A 19,093-nucleotide genomic window follows, 5' to 3' on the forward strand; every position below is an offset into this window, starting at 1 on the left:
ATGAAGTTTTGCAGCCCACCAGCAGGGAAGAGGGCTGCATATTCTTTTTAGCAGAACTTATCCTAAGTAGAGAGGAAAGTTTTCTCTCTAAGTTGGTTAAATAACATTACCAGTAAAAAGAGGTGAGATATTAGACTAGAAATACATAGATCTCAGTTTGCTGCCTGGTTTCATCATCGTTTTTCTGCATGACTTTCCATCTTCCTTCCTTTTCCCTTGATGTATCTTTCCATTCTGGTGATCAGTTTGGCTTAAGCAGTGTCCAGCTTCTACCAGCTGACCTTGAAAAGTGTAAATCTCAGTGTTCTTCCTGGCTAGTAGAAAGCACACGTTTCCCTCTCTGTGCTTCTGTTTAAACAAACTTCAGAGAACATTTGCCTTTCTCAGAATGAAGGCTGGCTTTAGGTGCACTAATGGCCACTCCCAGGCAAGAAGGCACAAAGGAAAGTTGATGCTCTGTGTGGGTTGTCCTCTACCTCATAGGGGTAAATTAATCTTTTTCTCAACTAATAATAGGGAAGGGCGTTGCAGTGTCGAACTAAGCATTTTTGTAATGATACAAATGAAAGTTGAAATATTTTATTATCAGTTTTATCCTTAAGGAAGGACTGAAGATTTTTCTCTGTAAACTAAGCAACAGAAGGTAGGTGCTTTGTATCTGTGAAAGTACTTACCAGAAGCTCAGTTTCAGAGCTATAGTTTGTGTTGTCACTGAAGTTTCCATCAACTTCTGTTGCAGAGTTTGATCATTCAAAGAACAGATGAACTCATTCCTTTTAGCTGATGCAGATGATATGTGCACACGTGTGCACACACAGGTACCTGTAAGGTGCATTTGGGATTGTTTTTCTTTTCAGCTCTTCATCTGGATACTTTCAGGAACTACATGCTCTCCCAAACAGTATTTTATTTGGATATTTGGAAAAGGTAAAGAATGGGACTGTTGGAAACAGTAATCAAGTATAGTAGTAGGTGGTACTGCATCGTAATTGGGAAGGTAAAAAAATAATAATGGAGGAGCCAGAGAGAGAGATGCATTCTTAGTATAACTACATGTGTGGAACTAGCATTCCCACTGCTTTCAACACAGCTCATTAAATCTTGAGTGTAATTTTTAATATAACTTGTCGGATGAGTTAGGAGTGTAGAGAACTTAAAGAAAATACAGCCTTTCCCACATGGGGAATTGTATCCATCATAAGGAATTATGACATGGCTTCTGCCATTGTATTTAGTTCATGAATATCTGAGATTGGCTGGTTGTGAAAAAGATCAGTAAAAGTTTGAGTTGTAGGTTAGTGACTCACCAGATGAATTCCTCTCCCCACAGGAAACCAAGTCCACAAGTTGTTTGCAATGCAAATATGGCAGGTCCCCTTCCTTATACCCACTTCCTCCCATACCACTGCAGTGCAAAAGAAAAATTCTCTTGATCTAGAAGCTAGTTACTCTGTTTCTTTCTTTCTCATAATGCAATGTGTTTCAAGCAAAAGAGAATGCCCCCCTAAGGCCATCTCTTTGTACTAGTATTATAGTTCCATTCCTTGAGTAGAGGAGCTGTCTTTTTACACTCCAGCAGCACAAGCTGCCTCTTGTTTGTGTATTCTCTGAGGCAGCTCATCCATGTTGGGTGTGTCTTGACAGCATCTGGACTTCCCTGAAACCAATGTCTAATGACGTGCAGATTTAATGGGCTCCTTACCAGCTAGGTGAAGTACAAAACCTGTTATGTCCTGCATATGCAATTTCAATCCATATGAAAACAAGCTTTACAGACCCATATCAGTAGCATACATTCAGTTAATGTTCTCTAATCAATAGCAGACCTTCCTAGCAGTTAGATGGAAATCTGAGACAGTGATTTCAATAGAGAGTTGCATTTTGATACCTGAAGATGTAGAGGCTATATACGGATTTAGGTCTATGATGTAAAGTGATTGTAATTTTGCTGGGTGTGAAGTATTGCTGTCATGATCATAGTTAGCAATGCTTCCTAACTCTGGTCCCGTCCTTCAGTGTAAATTCTTGTGAAGTACAGTCATCATGGAGACAAACAGGTTGACAAGGGTGCATATCTTCCTTGCACCTAGCACAAACATGGGACAGTGCAGCTGAGCTGCTGCGGCCTGCTGACTGCTGCAGCTTGAGAGCTGGCAGTATAGATGAGGCCCATTTCTCCTTCCTACCTTGTGCATCTGGCAAGTAGTTCCACGGAGCTTGTGGGTTGCCTGCCTGTGCTGCCCTGCCCCAAGCTACTTCTGCTCATTGCTGCCACAAGGACAGCACCCACAGTAAGAAGCGTGGAGTGGTTATTCTTCCTGTTTTTTCTTGCTGGTGTCTGTCCTGTGTTTTCCATTTGTTAGGAAATACAGTCAGGATACGTGGTTGTGGGGATTGTTTTTTTTTTTTTTCCTGTGATGGTTCTAAATATGAATCAATTGAGTTACAGAGCTGCTGCTGCCTTGCCCACACTGGCAGTCGATTTATGGTGTATTTATTACTGCAAGGCATTGCCATTGTACTTCCATGACTACAGTGCCATTTAGTGTTCCAGTTAAGTCTGGTACTCCAAGTGTGTGGTTTTCTTCCAAGAGTGTGTATATATTCTTGTTTCATTCTTCTGCCCTATCTGTACCCATGTGCAGAGTCAAAAAAACAAGCAAACAACAACAAAAGAGAGGTAAAGGGGTTTTAGAAACAGATATATTTTGAGTTATGGAAGCCTACCGTTACCTTGTGAGGGGATGAAGAAATTCCCCTGTATAGATCATTCCTTAGCAAATTGTTGTGCCATTTATTTTTGGCAATTTGCTCTGGTGGCCACGTTTAGGGAAAGAACACAGGATGGTTGTATTGCTAGTTTGATTCAGAAAGTTATTTTTCCCTGAACAAGGATGATGGTCAAGTTCACAGTGCTGTTTTGAAATTCCAGTTTGCTTTAGCAAGGAGTAAGCCTGATACAGACGTCAGAGACCTTTTAATTCTTCCTCCAAAGGGTTTTTCTAGCAAACTTAGCCCTGTGTCAAAGGAGAAGTACTGGTGGAACTTGATTTTCTGCATCTTTGGACAGGGATTCAGGAGGCTATCATGTGGATGTTACATTTCACTGTCAGTCAAATCACTCAGAGGTGAGGCATAACTGACTCCTTCTGGATGTAGTCATTCTTGTCAGCTGTCTCAAGACCTTCCCACTGACCTTGACATGAAAACTTTTACCAATGTCTCACTCATGAGACATCTAATTTGTGCACTGGAAGAAACCCCAACCCGTTATTGCAAGCAATACATGAATGTAGGATTGTAACATGAAGTTTGAATGATGACTGAAGTATTGTTTAACACAGATATAGTTAAATCAATACAAAATTCTAGGTGGGCATCACTATGTTTGTTAAAATTTAATATTTTGGGATTTGGAATACTAAATTTTAGTGGACTTGTATTAATCTAACTTAAATTCTTTGTATCTCCAAGACATGATTCTTAATATATACATTTACACATATGAATTCTGACAGTGTTCCAGTATTTAAGTTCTTGACCTAGTGCCACTGCTGATTTTTACTGTACTAGTGAAAACACCTGTTGATAGCAGCTGAACAGAAGCAATTCAGCATAGCAGGAATCCATGGCTCTTAGTTCCATAGAGCAGATCTCTACCTCATGCAGTAAAAAATAATTGATAGTAGAAGTAGTCTATTGTCCTTCACATAGGGCAGAAGAAGAACTTAACTCCTACAATTGTGCATCTGTTGCTAGACAATACTGGAATACCGGGAATTGGGCTTCTTGGCTCTGGAGAGGCATAGATCCCCATGGTTACGGACCCAGCGCTCCCCTAACTTTGACGTCTTTGTTCCAGAAGGTGTGTGGTTAAGTGGCCTTAACGTTGTCACCTGGAGATAGGGTTCTGTTTCCAGCTTAGACACAATTGGCCTTGTAAAATCTCAGGCTGTTACAGATCTGAAATGAAGACATTCTGTTTACCTGCTTCATAACAAGGTAAATGAGCTTTTGGTCAGTTAAAAAAGAAGTCGTTTGAAATATGAAATATTATGAGATTATGAGAACTAGTTGAAAGCTGAACTTGACATCTGTATTCTCTGGTTCCTTGCTCTGGTTGTCTTCCCAAAGATATTTTAGTTGTGCTTTACACATACTGCATCTGGAGGTTCAAGAAGGTGCATCCAACAAAAGCCATCACTAGGATTTGGAAGGACAGTAAAAGACTCATCAGCCATTCTCAGGGACTGAAGTACATTATTTAATGCAGATGGAGGAAAAGTTAAACCTTCGAGTAGTGGGAAATCAACAGCTCGTGGAAATTAACAGCTCATGTTCCTGCCCACTCTCACAATTTTGTGTTCTAGAAATCAGAATGTCAGATTTCCATGAATCCTTATTGTATAGATGACCAGACCCTCAGATAATACGTGATTCCAAAGTTTCTTTTGCCTCATTTGAGCTGTGCTAGTTTCTGGATGCTTATCCAACACAGGGTTATTATTCAGAGACTTTTAGAGAAATATCTGATGAAGAGAGCATTCTATAGAAACCTGACCTTGACCAACCACAGAAGTGCCAACAATGTGGCTTTTACCTGGGGCACACAGAACCAATTTAGGCTTAAGAATAGTGTTATACATAGGGTAGCCTTGGGATTTTCCTCATGTGGAAAGGTGTAAATCAAGGGTATTTACAGCAGATAGGTCTGATCTTTTACTCCTTTTAACTTCTAAATTAATTAATGTCTATGCATACTGCATTCAAAAAGCTGCTACTGAGGGACTTATCACTCCAGTGCATATTTCTATTGAATGGAATATTGTTATAACGTTATTAAAAAAGCTCTTAAGTACAAACTCATCCACGAAGTAAGTTTTTAGACTTAATCTGTGCCATAGAACACTTAGCCAAAAATCCAGAAATCTGTAATCAAATTAGACAAAACAGACACATAAGTGGAAAGGAAGAAACTGAGGCAGGGAGGGACAAAATCGATTCTCTGCCATCATGCAGCTGGAGCTAGGAAGTAGCACAGATGGTTCATTTTTTTCTTTTTTTTCTTTTTTTTTTTTTTTTAAAAAAAAGTAAAAACAAAAAGGTACAGCGATGTAAATGAGAATGCATTAACAACAAAGCCCGGAATCTGCACCTCCGGAAAGAAAGGGAAAATAATTTATCCGCCCACACTCACTTTTTTTCTGACGAAGGCAGGTGAATACAGCTGCACTAATAGAGTGTGACGCTCGCAATCCTGAGCCACACTTACTGATGCAGAACTGAGAGGTAACCATCGTCTTTAGGAAAACAATAGTTCTTGCAGCCTCCGCAGTGGCTGCAGGGTTACGTGCTATTCATTCCCTGCACATGTCATTTTCATGTGAAGGTCTTTCCAATCCAGCTGCGATGGAGTCCATGGATGAAGCTGAAGGACAAGGACAGCTGAACAGGAAAGAGCAGTCCCTGAAAACCTCCCAGAAAACAGCACTGCTTGGTTGGGCTGCCTGGTGGAATGGATTCGTGACTGGAGACAGCATGTATCTGTTTGTCCTCTCACAGATACTGGTAAGGAAGCTTGTCATCACTTTGAAATGCTGGGACCCTTCTCTCAAGCTTTCTTGTCTTGAGAAGATTCCTCCTCATTAGTGGTGGACATAGCAGTGGACAGAGCTGCAGTCACCTCCCACAGCCTTCCTTTGCAAACAGCCTTTGCCTTTGGATGTCTCAGGCTCCCATACCATTCCCTGCCCCTTTGAAAATGCCTCCTTTGTAAAATGGCCAGGCTCACTACTGATCAGTTTTCTGCAGCTAATATGTTTGGGGTAAATAACAATCTTATTAAAAAGTGAACTGGCAAGTATACCCTTTAAGGTTCATTCCAGCATGCCCTTTGTGGTAGGAAGTGAGGGTATACCTCTCTGTGAGGGTACTAAACGTAACATCATTGTTTTTGTCATTTTATGTTAACTGTGGTGAGTGTAGCTACCTTGTGATTCAAATGAAATGCTTCAGTATGTGTGTGTATATATTTTTATAGGGATAAGTACATGAACATGGCTATTTGTGAAAGCTTTGCATAGTATGAGTTAGACATTTTAATAACACCAAGTTCATTGAATTCCAGTTTTGATTTAAAAGTGATAATGCTGAAAGCTCAGAAGTCAGAGGGATCTCTGCTCTTTTGATGTACAGACTACCGTGGGCAATCGTTTTGCTAGTATAGATTGGAGCAAGCTTGCTGAACTCACCGATAAGCATCTAGTTCATGCTTGGTGAGCATTTAGCCCTCAATCTTTTCATTGTTGTTAAGCTACAGCATAGAAAATACCTGACTTCTGAAAGCGAAAGTGGTGATCAACATAAAATCAATGAGAACTAAATTAGTTAATTATGCTGTCTTGAAATGAAAATGAATGTTTATCTAATGAGGGATACTCATTATGTATTTTCTGATGGATTGCACAGCTTCTCTGCATGATGCTGTGGTACAATACTTATGGGACCATCCCAGCAGCTCAGAATGCCTTTGACCTGCTGTCTTACCTGCTTACCCCATTTGAACAGCTTTTGTCAGATCAGGGGAAGGTAAGTCCCTGTGCTTTTCTCTCTGATCATATGGTTGAGGTCAGTATCTTTTGGATGATGTTTCCAATATCTCTTTAGACTACATGTATGATACACATGTACTCAGAATGATGTTGTGACTGCTGCATTGTGTGTATGTTCTGAAAAGCATTTTCTGAAAGCACTTTCATATTTTATTTTCAAGAAACAGGGCTAAATTTTTGTTTATGATGTTATATCAGCTCAGTGGATTATTATTATTTTTTTTTTATAATGTACAAATATTTGCAAATGAAACAAAGCAATGAGAAATAAATCCTGTAAGGCCTAGCTGACATAAAGGAAGAGCTGTAACCTCATTTATTAGAATCGATGAAAAATTTAAATTCTGGAAGAATGAATGAAGCTGCATAAAGGGTGCAGATCACAAGATATTCTGTCACTAAATTCTGTTTTTGTTGAGTGCTTAGAGCATATCTAGATGTGGTAAAAGTATTTCATGTGTACTAGGAGTATGAATACAATTATATCTTCAAAGCTACCTCAGTAAAATTGCTTAACTTCTCACCATGACATAATGACACATATACTGTTATGATTCATTTGATTAATTACTGGGGTAATTATACCCAGTGCAGATTCTGCTAGCATGGACAGAACCTTAATTAAATGGTGAGCAGCTACTTTCAAAAATCAGGTGAAATACAATTGTTACCAGAATGTTTAGATTCATTGTACGTGATCTTTGTAAAGGAGGCTAAGCAATACAAACAGGAAATCTGAGTCAGTGCCTCTTGTGGCTGAAGTACAGCAGAGACTGTTTTATGTGTTCCTTTAACAGTGTTTGAGCTGCATGTCACCTGATCTTTTCTTTATTTGAAAGAAGCACTTTCTCTTTGTCCTTCTTTGGTTGGATTTATTATGATGCATAATCATAGAGCATTGCCTGTATCTTATTTTCAGTGGGCCTATCATTAACAAACTGTTCCTTACAAAATTGTTGATTTATAGGACTTTAACTGAAAATAAATGTTCTGTGAGTTCAGTGTGGAGGAAAGTGATTCCTAGAATGCACCACAGGAACACCCTAAGTATGACTCTGTGCAGATGTTCATGCATATCTTTGAGAACTGTTTATTATAGCACTATCTACAGTACAAATTTATACTTGAGAACAGTAAAGGCAAAGAAATTTGACATTTAAATAAAACTCTTAGCTCTGAATTTCTTTCTAGCATTTTGCACATATTGCTGAGAACGAGGCTGGACTCTGAACTACTAAAATATGACTTGGGGCATTAGAATGAATTTCACTGCAAGTACTGTGAATGAACCTGATGACATTCGACAGAATGCATGGAAAATGCAGGAGAGTTCTCTGTGGCTGGATTCTTAGTAAGGACCTACAAACACAGGAACAGTACTAAAATTAATTCAGAGCCTTCTGCCAAGAGATAAAATTAGACTGACTGTGGCAATGAAACTTGGGTCCAGGCTGTGAAATTCAATAGTGGATCCAGATCTCAATTTTGGAAATATTTATGGGTAGGAAGCAGATTTACTGTTTCAGCAACAGCCTTCACAGTAGAATCTGGCTTTCAGATCTTCAGAGATAGTTTCAGTCTTCTCCAAAGCCTGGCATTTTTCTGGTGGTGGTGGCTTTTCCACAAAGTGTAGGGTATGACTAATCCACATGGAAAATCCAAGAATGGATGCATACTGTCTGCATACAAAAAAAAAAAAATGTATGCAGACACTATATTGTGCTCTGAAGTACTTCATAATTATTATCAATTCTATTGTTTTGCAGGACCTGACTAGAATTGGGAGTGTTGTGGTATCATATATCCTGCTGTCTTTAGCGTCTCTAGGACTGCTACTTGTAGGATCTCTGGTAAGTACAGTACTGTGCAAACTGTGTTTGTGCCATTTCTTCAGCAAGTTTTTGTAAGATGTCTAATTTACCCTAGGCTATTAACTCTACGCCTAGGATGATTTTAAAACGACATCTGGGCAATTTCTATGTAACTTTTGGCATGATTTACATAGAGAAATCATGACTACACTTAATCAATTTCTTGATGAATTATGGATTACACTGCTGGGTTTTATTCCTTTCATCTGCAGATGGGCAAAGTGTTTTCATTTAGATTAGAAGGGATGTGGCCCAGTAAAGGAGCCATCTCAAGTTGCTGTCTTATGACTTGACCACAGAGCATCTATTTTCTGAAGTGGCAGAAAGAGCTGTTGCAGAGCACCAGGGCACTTGCGGGTGCAATGCCCTTGTAGATATAGGCCAAGGCCCCAGCTGCAGAACAATATTAGTGGCATGACTACAATTAATGTAGTTAACTGTCAGCCACTGGGGAGCAGGAGCAGTGTATTGTGTTTGTGTGTGACTGTGTAATTGGCACAAAGGTGTGCACTAGATGGGAAAGCTAGGGAGAAATCTATCACTTTAGGGAGTTTTAATTGAATAAGGCATTTCTTGCCCCTCTATGTTGTTCTGTTAAAGTGGGGGTGCAGGTAGAACATGACCTCCTGTCACTACAGCATCTTCAGGCAGCTCAGGAAGCTGAAGCTGTACTGAGTACATGCAGTTTAAGTGATGTGCAATGTAATAAAGTCTATCATAGAATCACAGGACTGTTGGTTGGAGGGGACCTCTGGAGTTGGCTAATCCAACATCTGGTTGAAGCAGGGCTGTTGCCAATGCTTGATACAGTCAGACGAGCATTATTCTACACAGGTTTTGAAAACCTCCAGGGAAGATGTATCAACTCTCAAGGAACCCGTGCATTAACAATATGGCACGCCTGGGGAAGAAGATTTTCCTAATGCCTGATATGAATTTCCCAAACTGCAGCTTGTGGCCCCTGTCTTTTGTGGTATCAGCTGTATGAAGGGTCTGGCTGCATCAGCTCTCTAGCTGCCCTTGAAGTAGTTCAGGCTTCCATTGCATCACCCCTAGCTGCCTCTTTGCCAGACTGAAAAAGCTCAATTCTCTCCACTTTTTTCAAAGAGCATTTGCTCCACACCCCTGACCTTTTTGTAGCCCTACACTGGACCTGCTCCAGTTTGTTCATATCTATTTTAAACTGGAGGACCTAAAACTGGCCATGTTATTTAATCAATGTGCAGCTGCACCAGTGCCAAGGTGAGTGGGCTAATACCTGTTTTAATCTGCTGGCCACGCTCCTCCTGTTGTCACCTGGTATGAAGTTTGTCACATTATGTACCATGGTGAAGTTCACTCAGAGGCAGCGCAGTGGCAAAATCTTATGTTTACTGTGTAAAATTATATACTTTCAAAAACCACTCTCAAGGCAAAGTAGTTAGTGTTAATGTCTGCATTACTGTGATCATTGATGTAGGCAAGGAAGTTAGCCTGGCTTATGTAATGTTCTGCTTTTTTGATGCTGCTGTTCCTTATCCAGATGTTTATTTTTTGAGGACAAAATTCATCTGGTGATTTTGTGACTGCAAATAGTAATGAAGAAAAATGAGACATCTGAGGGTTTTGATGAACTGTGTGCATTCCAGGTAATTGTTCAGCAGAACATTCTGAGCTGGAAATCAGAATAGCAGGGGTGTGATTTCTCTGTATATCCAGCCTATTTATTGATGGATGGAAACATTTTATTGTCAAACCATTCTTCTTCTAGAATAGAAAGTAACTTCAAACAAGAGCTTTCTGCCCAAAAATCCTGATCTCGTTCAGTTTGAACTGCTTTGAATCTATAGCATTGCCTTGCAAATGAACATTTTTACCATTGTAAATGAGAACTGATTGGGCTCATTAAGTGTTGGTTAAAACTTCTGTACAGAAGCAGTTTTATAACAGCTTCCCTGTAGTTGAGTTTCCTCTGTTTTGTGATCATATGGTCTGCACTAACGTACAGGTTCTAGGTGGATTAAGGCACCAATGTCACTGTGACAGCCTGTTCTCTGGACAATTCACAGAGCATCAGACCATAAGTAATGTCATGTGCAGTCAGAGCAATGGTCTGTCTCTCCCAGTACCTTTTTTTTTCTGACAGTGGCATTAGGAGTGGGTATTTAGAGAGCACGGTCCATTCCTACTTGTTACCTTACTTCTCATCACTGGTCACACTGGTTTGCAATTTGAAAACATCGGTTTCTACCAGTATTTAGGGAATTGTGTTTAAAATAGTCATTAGTAGGACACTGGCAATACCACAGTGATGGAGCTAAGCAGGATTTCTAGAATCCTAGCCTGATGGACAACAGACAGTTGCATGAAAGCAGTTTTCTTTATTTTCCTTCTGTCTCAGTGCCATGGTTTTACCCTGCTGGGCAGCTGAACTCCACCACAACTACTCTCCCATTTCCCCTCCTCAAAGGAAAAGGGTGAGAAAATATGATGGAAAAGGCTTATTGATGAGATAGTGACAGGGAGATCACTCACCAGTTATTGTCACAGGCAAAACAGGCTCAGCATAGGGAGATTAATATAATTGCCTATTACTATCAGGCTAGATCAGTGAGGAACTAAAAGCAAACTAAAAACACTTCCCTCCACCCCCCATCCACTCTTTTCTTCTTTTCTACCTCCTCTCCCTGTGCAGTGCAGGGGAACGGGGAATGGGGCTGTGGTCAGTCCTTAATGGTTTTTCTCTTCTCCTTCATCCTCACTCTGCCCCTCTTCCACACAGGATCCCTCCCACGGGATGCCGTCCTACCCGAACTGACCCTGTGTGGGCTTCCCACAGGCAGCAGCTCTTCATGAACTGCTCCCACACAGCTCCATACCATGGGGTCCATCCCCTGGGAGCAAACTGCTTCAGCACAGGTCCCCCATGGGCGGCAGCTCCTCCCAGCCCCTCTGTTCCTGCGTGGGCTCCTCTCCATGGGCTGCAGCTCCGGCCTGGGGCCTGCCTCTGCGGGGGCTCTCCATGGGCCGCAGCCTCCTCCAGGCCACATCCACCTGCTCCACTGGGGGCTCCTCCAGCGTGGAGATCTGCTCCACGTGGGACCCATGATCTGCAGAGGGGCAGCCTGCTCCACCAGGGGCCTCTTCACAGGCTGCTGCTGGGGAACTTCTGCTGCGTGCCTGGAGCACCTCTTGCCTTCCTGCACGGATCTTGGGGGCTGTGGGGTTGTTTCTCGCTCCTCTCTCTCAGCTGCTGTTGCACAGTAGGTTCCCCCTCCCCCTTTTTCTTAAATCTTCTCTCACAGAGGTGCAAACAACATTGCTCACTGCTTCAGCTCAGGAAAGCAGTGGTTTCCTTTGGAGCTGACTAGAGGTGGATCGAACTGATATGGGGCAGCTGCTGGACTTTGCTCACAGAGGCCACCCCTGCAGCTCCCCTGCTACCAAACCCTTACTGTGTGAACCCAGTACACTCAGTCAACTGATCTTTGTTCATTCCCTGTGGATTTTAAGTGACATGATGACCAGAAAGGACTTTGGTACATAGAAGGGGTGTTTTACATTGAGGAGTGCCATTATGATAAAATCCTTTTTCACCAAATGTACCCTTGTTTCTTTATAGACGGACCTGATACATCAGTCCCACACCAACACATACAATAGATGACATACCAGTTAAAACAGCTTATGCATATTTTATTTGGCAACTGTGAGAACTTACACTAATGTTTTGCTAGTTCCTTGGGGAAGGGAGGAGAAACACCTGTTTATATAGCTACTTCGCTACCTTATTGTGGAACAATAACTATTGGACCACCAAACAATGCTGAGGAAATGATAGTCAATTGGATTTTCAGAAGTGATACCAAGAGAGCTGGGGCCCTGTCTTGCCTTTTCTGTGTACATGCTAAAATATAGCTCACTCCTGTATCAAGGAATTTGTGACTGCGATACAAGTTGAACAAATGTATCAGAAGGGCAAACCTCAGCTATGGTTTGAGACACCTTTCAGAGAATGCCCAAATACCATGCTTTGGGAAGCTAGCGATTACATAAGAGGCTGGGTAGTGTGTTTGAGGTTTGTGGTCGTGATGCTGTTTTCTACCTCATACAATGGTGTGTTAAGGTTCCAACTGCTGCAAAGGACCAATATAGCACTGTCTAGTCCTCCTGAACAGGTTTTTAGAGTAATGACAGTGCTCTCCAGCAGCATCAAGTTGCTGAGCTGATAAACACTTTGCACTGTGAAGTGCTTGGATATGACAGTCTTGTGGTATGTGTAAGAATCATGGCTAGTACTAGGGGACTGCCAAACTCCAGAAGTCATCTTGGGGAATGAAAATTGAATCAGATCTTAAAGCTTCTTGCTTGTCACCCAACAGGCCAAGCATGAAGGACAGATTTGGCCCCACATTTGTATAGAATATAAGTCTAGCAAGCATGTTTCTGTTTGCTTTTGTAATTGCTGTGTATCCTGATTAACTGAAACAACATTTTGATTGAAGCAACTGTCAACTGAATACTGCTGCTTTGTGAGAATCTAACATTCTCTAAAACTGGCTGTGGACAGAAATGAAAACTTGCTTCACTTTTCATTCTCTAGTCTTTAGAGAAAGAAGAGTACATGACACACACAGATACAAGAAAACTGTTGTTTAAAATCCTGCACAAGGTAACGTGTTTTCATAGCCTAGGAAGACAAATCTGACCTTTTTATTTGCATGTTTTCTAAATTCAACTGCCCATTTAAAAGCTATATAAGAAAAAGACAGAAGTCTTAACTTCAAAAAATGCAACCCACTCTTAGTCTCAGGAGGCTGCATGGCTGTACAAAACACTTTGTGTAATACTATCTGGAGTGATACTGCTCCTAGTTCAATGCTAGGGATGAAGCTGGCATGAAGTTTCAGATACTGGAATTCAGAGGTGGACTTCTTATTTTTAAGGTCTGTGTGTAGAATTAAACAGCCCACTGATAATATCTCAAAATCATCTATTCTGGCACAGCACCAATGCAAAACAATACGATATAATATTTTTTTAGATTTATGCTATTTCAAACACTTCATTAATGCAGAATATTCAACTTTAATATTGCATATGTCCTAGAACTTCTCAAGATTTATTATTTAGTGATTATGTCATGCTTTGTAACCTAATTATCTGATTTTAATCAGGCTTCACCACAGGCCAAAAATGATACAGGCGTTTTGAGCCTCAAAATGAGGTGCATCAAAACTCAAGGTCTCTAAAAATGATTGGTTTATGTATGAATTTAGGCTATGGTGTCAGATTATCAAAGATGTGCAATTCAGGAAAATTATATTTACCTTTCTTAACCCAAGTATATCAAATTGTTAGATGGAAAACAACATTAATTCAGGAGAGGTATCATTTGTGGAATAGTATAGTAGATTTTGATTTTGTAAACAAATCTAGGAAAGGTAAGAAAGTGAACAAAAGGACAGTAGTGTCACGTTGGCTTGCATGTGACGATAACAAGCACATTCTGCTTCCACTGTTATCCCTGAGTTCAGCCTAACCAGCTCTGTAGAAACCTCTGTGCCTGAAAGCAAGTTTGAATGGGTGGATGTGAATTCCTATAGCACACCACAAAGCTTCGCCTGCATGGAACATTCCTGTCCTCTTTGATACTACCCAATCCTGATATGTTACAGTGAGTTGGGATGCTGCCCTAATGACCCATTTTCCAGATTGTGTGCAAGGGCTGGCATCAAGCAGAAAGGTTTTTTAAATGTTTGTTTCCTCCAGTTTTGGCATCTGCTCAGAGCCCGTCCAGATCCCCCCTTTCCGCTACAAGAGGACAGACGCCAATCTGTGAGCCGGCAGCCTTCATTCACGTACTCAGAGTGGACAGAGGATAAAAATGAGGATGACTTCCTAGATTTGGATCCCGTACCAGAGACCCCGGTCTTTGACTGCGTAATGGACATTAAAGCGGAGACAGATCCAGCTACTCTAACGGTTAAATCCGTGGGCTTGCAAGAAAGGTAGGGTAGATGTAATGAATAGGGGGAAGTTTGGTCCCAGATTTTGTGGGCTTAGTTCTGTACCTTGTAGGAAGCTTTATTACCTTTATGAATGTCACTTTCAGATGTGGTTTTAAACAGAAGCAGCTGCTTTATTTCCTGTCTGGTTTTAGTCCAGTCCTAAATATGCAACATATTAATCAACAACTGCAATTTCCAGATGACTCTCACCAAGTTCAATTCAAAAGTGTCACTTGTTTCCTTGGAAAGATACATTTGTTTGATCAGTTTCTTGCCGTTCCCCAAGATGGCAACTACATAGTATGAAAACCAGTATAGGGCAGTGAAAGCTTTTACCACGGAAAGATGGATCTGGTCAATTCTTTTTCTGTCACTTATGTTGAAGGATTAGTCCCTACTCTGGAGGCAAACCATAGTACAAACAGCAATCTGCTGTAATTCTCTTAAATCGGTTAAGTTAGTCAAAAACTAAATGAATTCCTTTGGAATGAACCCAGTAATGGAATTGTAGGGTGAGCTGATGTTCACTTCTTGAACCAGGAAGGCAACAGAGCTTTTCAGGGAGATGCACAACTGAGAAAGGGCAGTGCTGAGATGAAAGGAAGGCAGGAGTGATGCAGCATTGATTTATGTTGCATTTCTTTGTCTTCACTCATACATCTCACAGAGAGGTCACCTGTAATAGGCAAACTTTGAAAGGCCCAGAGGTGCATGAATTCCAGAATGCCTGACTATGGATAGGGGAAGGCTCAGCAGAGTTGCTGAGTGTTCAGTTGGACTGAACTTCAATCAATAAAATTATTTTATTACACTTTACCAATCATAATAGAGCATGCATGTGAGTGAAAAGGAAGTACACCAGATTTAGTATCCTCATCTCTGAGGCTGAAGATGATTTTAAATTCCTGTCCTTTATTCTTTTGTGGACCATGGGAAGGCTGAGTTTACATTGTAAGCTGCCTGCATATTTTTTCCTTTCTTGTTCTTTTAATTATCTTTGTGAAACAGAACAAAAATCTTCAGAATAGAAATCCCGTAAAGAAATTCTTGAAAGATGATGGTTTCATGAATAAGAATGAGTTTATTGCAGGGCCCAATGTAGAAAGGAATCAGCTTTCTTTATTTCCATTTTTTTTTCAAGCTTAATTGGAGTGCTAACCATAGTTAATTCTCGTGTCTAAAACTTAAAGGTAAAACTGAGATTATTTTTTAAAAAAAAAAAAAAAGTATGATGCTGAATTTCCAAAGCTCCCTGTGACACAGTAAAGTGTTACAGCAGAGCCTTTTAATTTGCAGTCTGTGAGCTTAGAATGTTTTTCTCACACTTTACTTTTGATTACGTTATTCGTCCTAAAATGTCTTTCTTCTTGTATTATATTCTTTTGCTTTAAATATGAGATTCCAGTAATTTTGGGTGCACGTCCCTGAACCCGCTGATGTTAGCGAGCTTTGCTGTTGTTTTTGCATTATGGGCAAGACTGAAATGTATCAGTCACTTGTGCTTTGAAGCTTCCTTGATCTCATTCCATCTCTCTTTTTAAAGATGCTGACATTTCTTCTCAAACAGCAGCTAGTTTCAGGAAAGATACTGTTTCAAGAGAAGTTGTGAATTAAAATTTAAAAATTGTCAAGGAAGTTAGGGATGGGGAAAAAGACTACAGTTGATTGAAGTTCTCTCACTAGGTAGAATGTGTTATTGTGGTGGTTTTACTGTGCTAGGCAGTTGAACACCACAACCGCTCTCTCACTCCACCTCCTCAGATGAGGAGGGGAAGAAGTAAAGGAAAGAACAACTCACGGGTTGAGATAAGGATGATTTAATTAAAGAGAAATATATATATATATATATATATATATATATATATATATTAAGGAAATATTATTATTAATTAAGCAATTCAACTAAAGGGAAAAAAGGGAAAGGGGAAGAGGGAGGGGGAAAGGGAATAACTAAACAAAACAAGTAAAGGCTATGTGGAAGTGCAGAGGAAAGAAATTACTCTCTACTTCCCACAAATGAGCGATGCTTGACCACGTCCTTGAAGCAGGGCCTCAACGCGTGTAGCCGGTGTTTGGGAGGAGGACAGACGTCTTCACAACGAGAGCCCACCCCTCCCCTCTTCTTCCTTTTTCCACCTTTTATTGCTGAGTGTGACATCATATGGTATGGAATATCCCTTTGGTTGGTTTAGGTCAGCTGCCCTGCTGATGTTTCTTTCTCACTTTTTGCCCACCCCCTAGGAGGGTCAGAGAGAGTCCTGATGCTGTGCCAGCACTTCTCAGCAGCAGACACAACACCGGTGTGATACCACTGCTGTTCTAGCTACAAGTGCAGAGCGCAGCACTGTATGGGCTGCTGCAGGGAAAGTTAACATCCCAGCCAGACCCAGTACAGTTATACAAAGACACAAAGTGAACTTCTCTTCAATATACACATATGCTTGAGAAGACAGACCTCATTTGGAGTTTGGACTATGCTCTGAGAAATTAAATTTACATCAAGCATTGGTCACTCTTCCTTTGTGTTTTTGTGTCTAAACTATCTATCCCTCTTTTTTTATCCATCTTGCTTCTGCATCTTTCTTCCCTTTCATTCTTAACCACCCACACCATTAATAGAGTAGTTACTAAATTCAAACAGCACTGAGTGTTACTCTTATGAAGAGACCATCTCATTTACTCATGCTGAAGAATTATTGCTACCTTTACGTATGTAGCCTCTTCTACCCTAGAAGAACCCAAAGCATTTGTTATCAAATGCAGTTATTTTGGGGGAGTGATATAGTAGCTCTTTAACAGCACAGAGGATGATAGGGTCAAAATGTTTTTGAAAAGCGCCACTAAAGACTCAGTGTCTACCACTAGTAATCATGTTTCATCCAAAATCATTTACCCATGACTGTGAATTACAGCAGGAGGCTGGCTGAACATGCTTTTGGAAAAACTCCTGAATCTAGAAAAAGGCTGTGATCCAAGTAACAACTTCTACCCATTTCTCTGTGAGCTGGTCATCCTCATGTATTTACATGTTTTTTTAGCAACTTCTAAAAATTCGTCCCAAGTAGATTTTTCCAGTTGAGTGAAAGCCATCAAAAATAGGTCTACTGTGTGGATATATAAACATTATAGCTAGTAATCATCATATGGTGTGATGTCGTTAATACACTGAAGATATTTAAATACAGGTTCACTGATGGCACTTGCAACTTTTTTTTGTCTGTGGTATGTGAGATTGACAGAAGCTTTGGAATGCTTTAAAAATATTCAATGAACAATGCAGGCATTTTGGCTTTTTCATTTTATTGTATGTATGCCTAACTTGTATAAATGCCACTAAAAATTCTCCACTATAAACAGAGGTGCCCTTAACTGTTAAAATATTGGGACCTTCTTTATAACCATCTCATGATGTACTATTGTTGAAATAAAGTGTTTTGTTTTGTTTTTAAACAGGTTAATTATTCACTGTAATGTATTGATTCATGTTGAACTGGTAACGTTTATCTTAAGTTCTTCCCTCTGCAATGTTTTCTGGGCAACTAAGAGATGGTTATTCAGTAGGATCTGGCCTGAAGAAGCCTAGGACCAAGCTTTTCACCTGTGATGTTTAAAATGCCCATATTTAGCCTTGTGATTTACACAAGTATGAAAACTTTTCCTGCAGTTGCCTGCTCAATGCCTTTGACACTTCCATTTAGGTGACAAAATATAGTTACCTTACTACAGACAACAATCCAATAATATTGGCCTTTGTGTTCCAGTGTACAAAATGATCTTCAGTCTTGCTGAGACAAGAAGCATCGCCAATTTTTCAAAGGTAGTGACAATAATGTACATAGCAGAACCAGCTGGGTGCTTTTCTAAATTTGTTATTTATCTGTCATTGGGACTGCATACATTGCTGACGCATGTTGGCAATGGTAAGTCCATCCTGTTGTAAGCTGATTGTTCTGTTTTGCAGGAGAGGTTCAAATGTTTCACTCACGTTAGATATGTGTACCCCAGGCTGTTCTGAGCAAGGTTTTGGCTATATCATGTCACCACGGGAACAGTCAGCTCAAGAATACCTTCAGACAGCATCAAACATTCTTACTGAAGAGGAACTGCACAAGAAAGCACTGGATCCTTTCATACTTCAGGCAGAGTTCTTTGTGAGTATCTGACCTTTCCTTATAAGAGCATCAGGAAAATGGGATGTTGTCTATATTCTATGAGCCTTGCTATTATTTTTCTGCAGGACTAAAATTAGTACATAAAAATTCCACTTTGATCAGTGAAGCACTAAATGAAGTCCCCAAGTTCATCATCCTCTGAAATGACAATGTCTGAAAGCTTTCAATGATCTTGTCCCTTAAAAACTACAGAATTGGTTCTGGAAACAACAGCAGTCTTGTTTTCACCACTGTCTTTTTTTTTTCTTTTCCTCTTTTCTTCCTCAGCATGCTACTAGTTAATGCAAAATCCAACTTCTTCACTAAAATATGGAAGAAAAGCCTAGTTTGCTATAGACACAGCTTCTTGAAATTTTGAGTTGCCTTAGGGATGAAATTAGTCCAAGTGCATGCTCTTTGTTGTTGAATGTTTGGCATGGAGCTACTTTCCATGTTGCCTGAATGTTCTC

General features: G+C 40.3%; 1 protein-coding gene across 10 annotated transcripts in view; it reads left to right on the forward strand.

Annotated features, from left to right (window-relative positions):
• The window catches only part of PTPN5 (protein tyrosine phosphatase non-receptor type 5), an 83,607-nt gene that overhangs the window by 40,227 nt on the left and 24,287 nt on the right, over positions 1-19,093 (forward strand). For 7 of the 10 annotated variants that reach the window (XM_035328885.1, XM_035328877.1, XM_035328882.1 and 4 more), the window contains 5 exons: positions 5,405-5,568; positions 6,469-6,588; positions 8,378-8,461; positions 14,234-14,472; positions 18,434-18,623. In XM_035328885.1, coding sequence (XP_035184776.1) covers positions 5,410-5,568; positions 6,469-6,588; positions 8,378-8,461; positions 14,234-14,472; positions 18,434-18,623 — 792 coding nt within the window. In that variant the 5' untranslated portion in view covers positions 5,405-5,409. Of the gene's footprint in view, positions 1-5,389; positions 5,569-6,468; positions 6,589-8,377; positions 8,462-14,233; positions 14,473-18,433; positions 18,624-19,093 lie in introns of all 10 variants that reach the window. The other 3 variants (XM_035328884.1, XM_035328875.1, XM_035328881.1) reach the window with 1 other exon arrangement.

The sequence above is a fragment of the Oxyura jamaicensis genome, chromosome 5 (genome assembly GCF_011077185.1).
Source record: "Oxyura jamaicensis isolate SHBP4307 breed ruddy duck chromosome 5, BPBGC_Ojam_1.0, whole genome shotgun sequence".
In the NCBI taxonomy this organism is placed as follows: Eukaryota; Metazoa; Chordata; class Aves; order Anseriformes; family Anatidae; genus Oxyura; species Oxyura jamaicensis.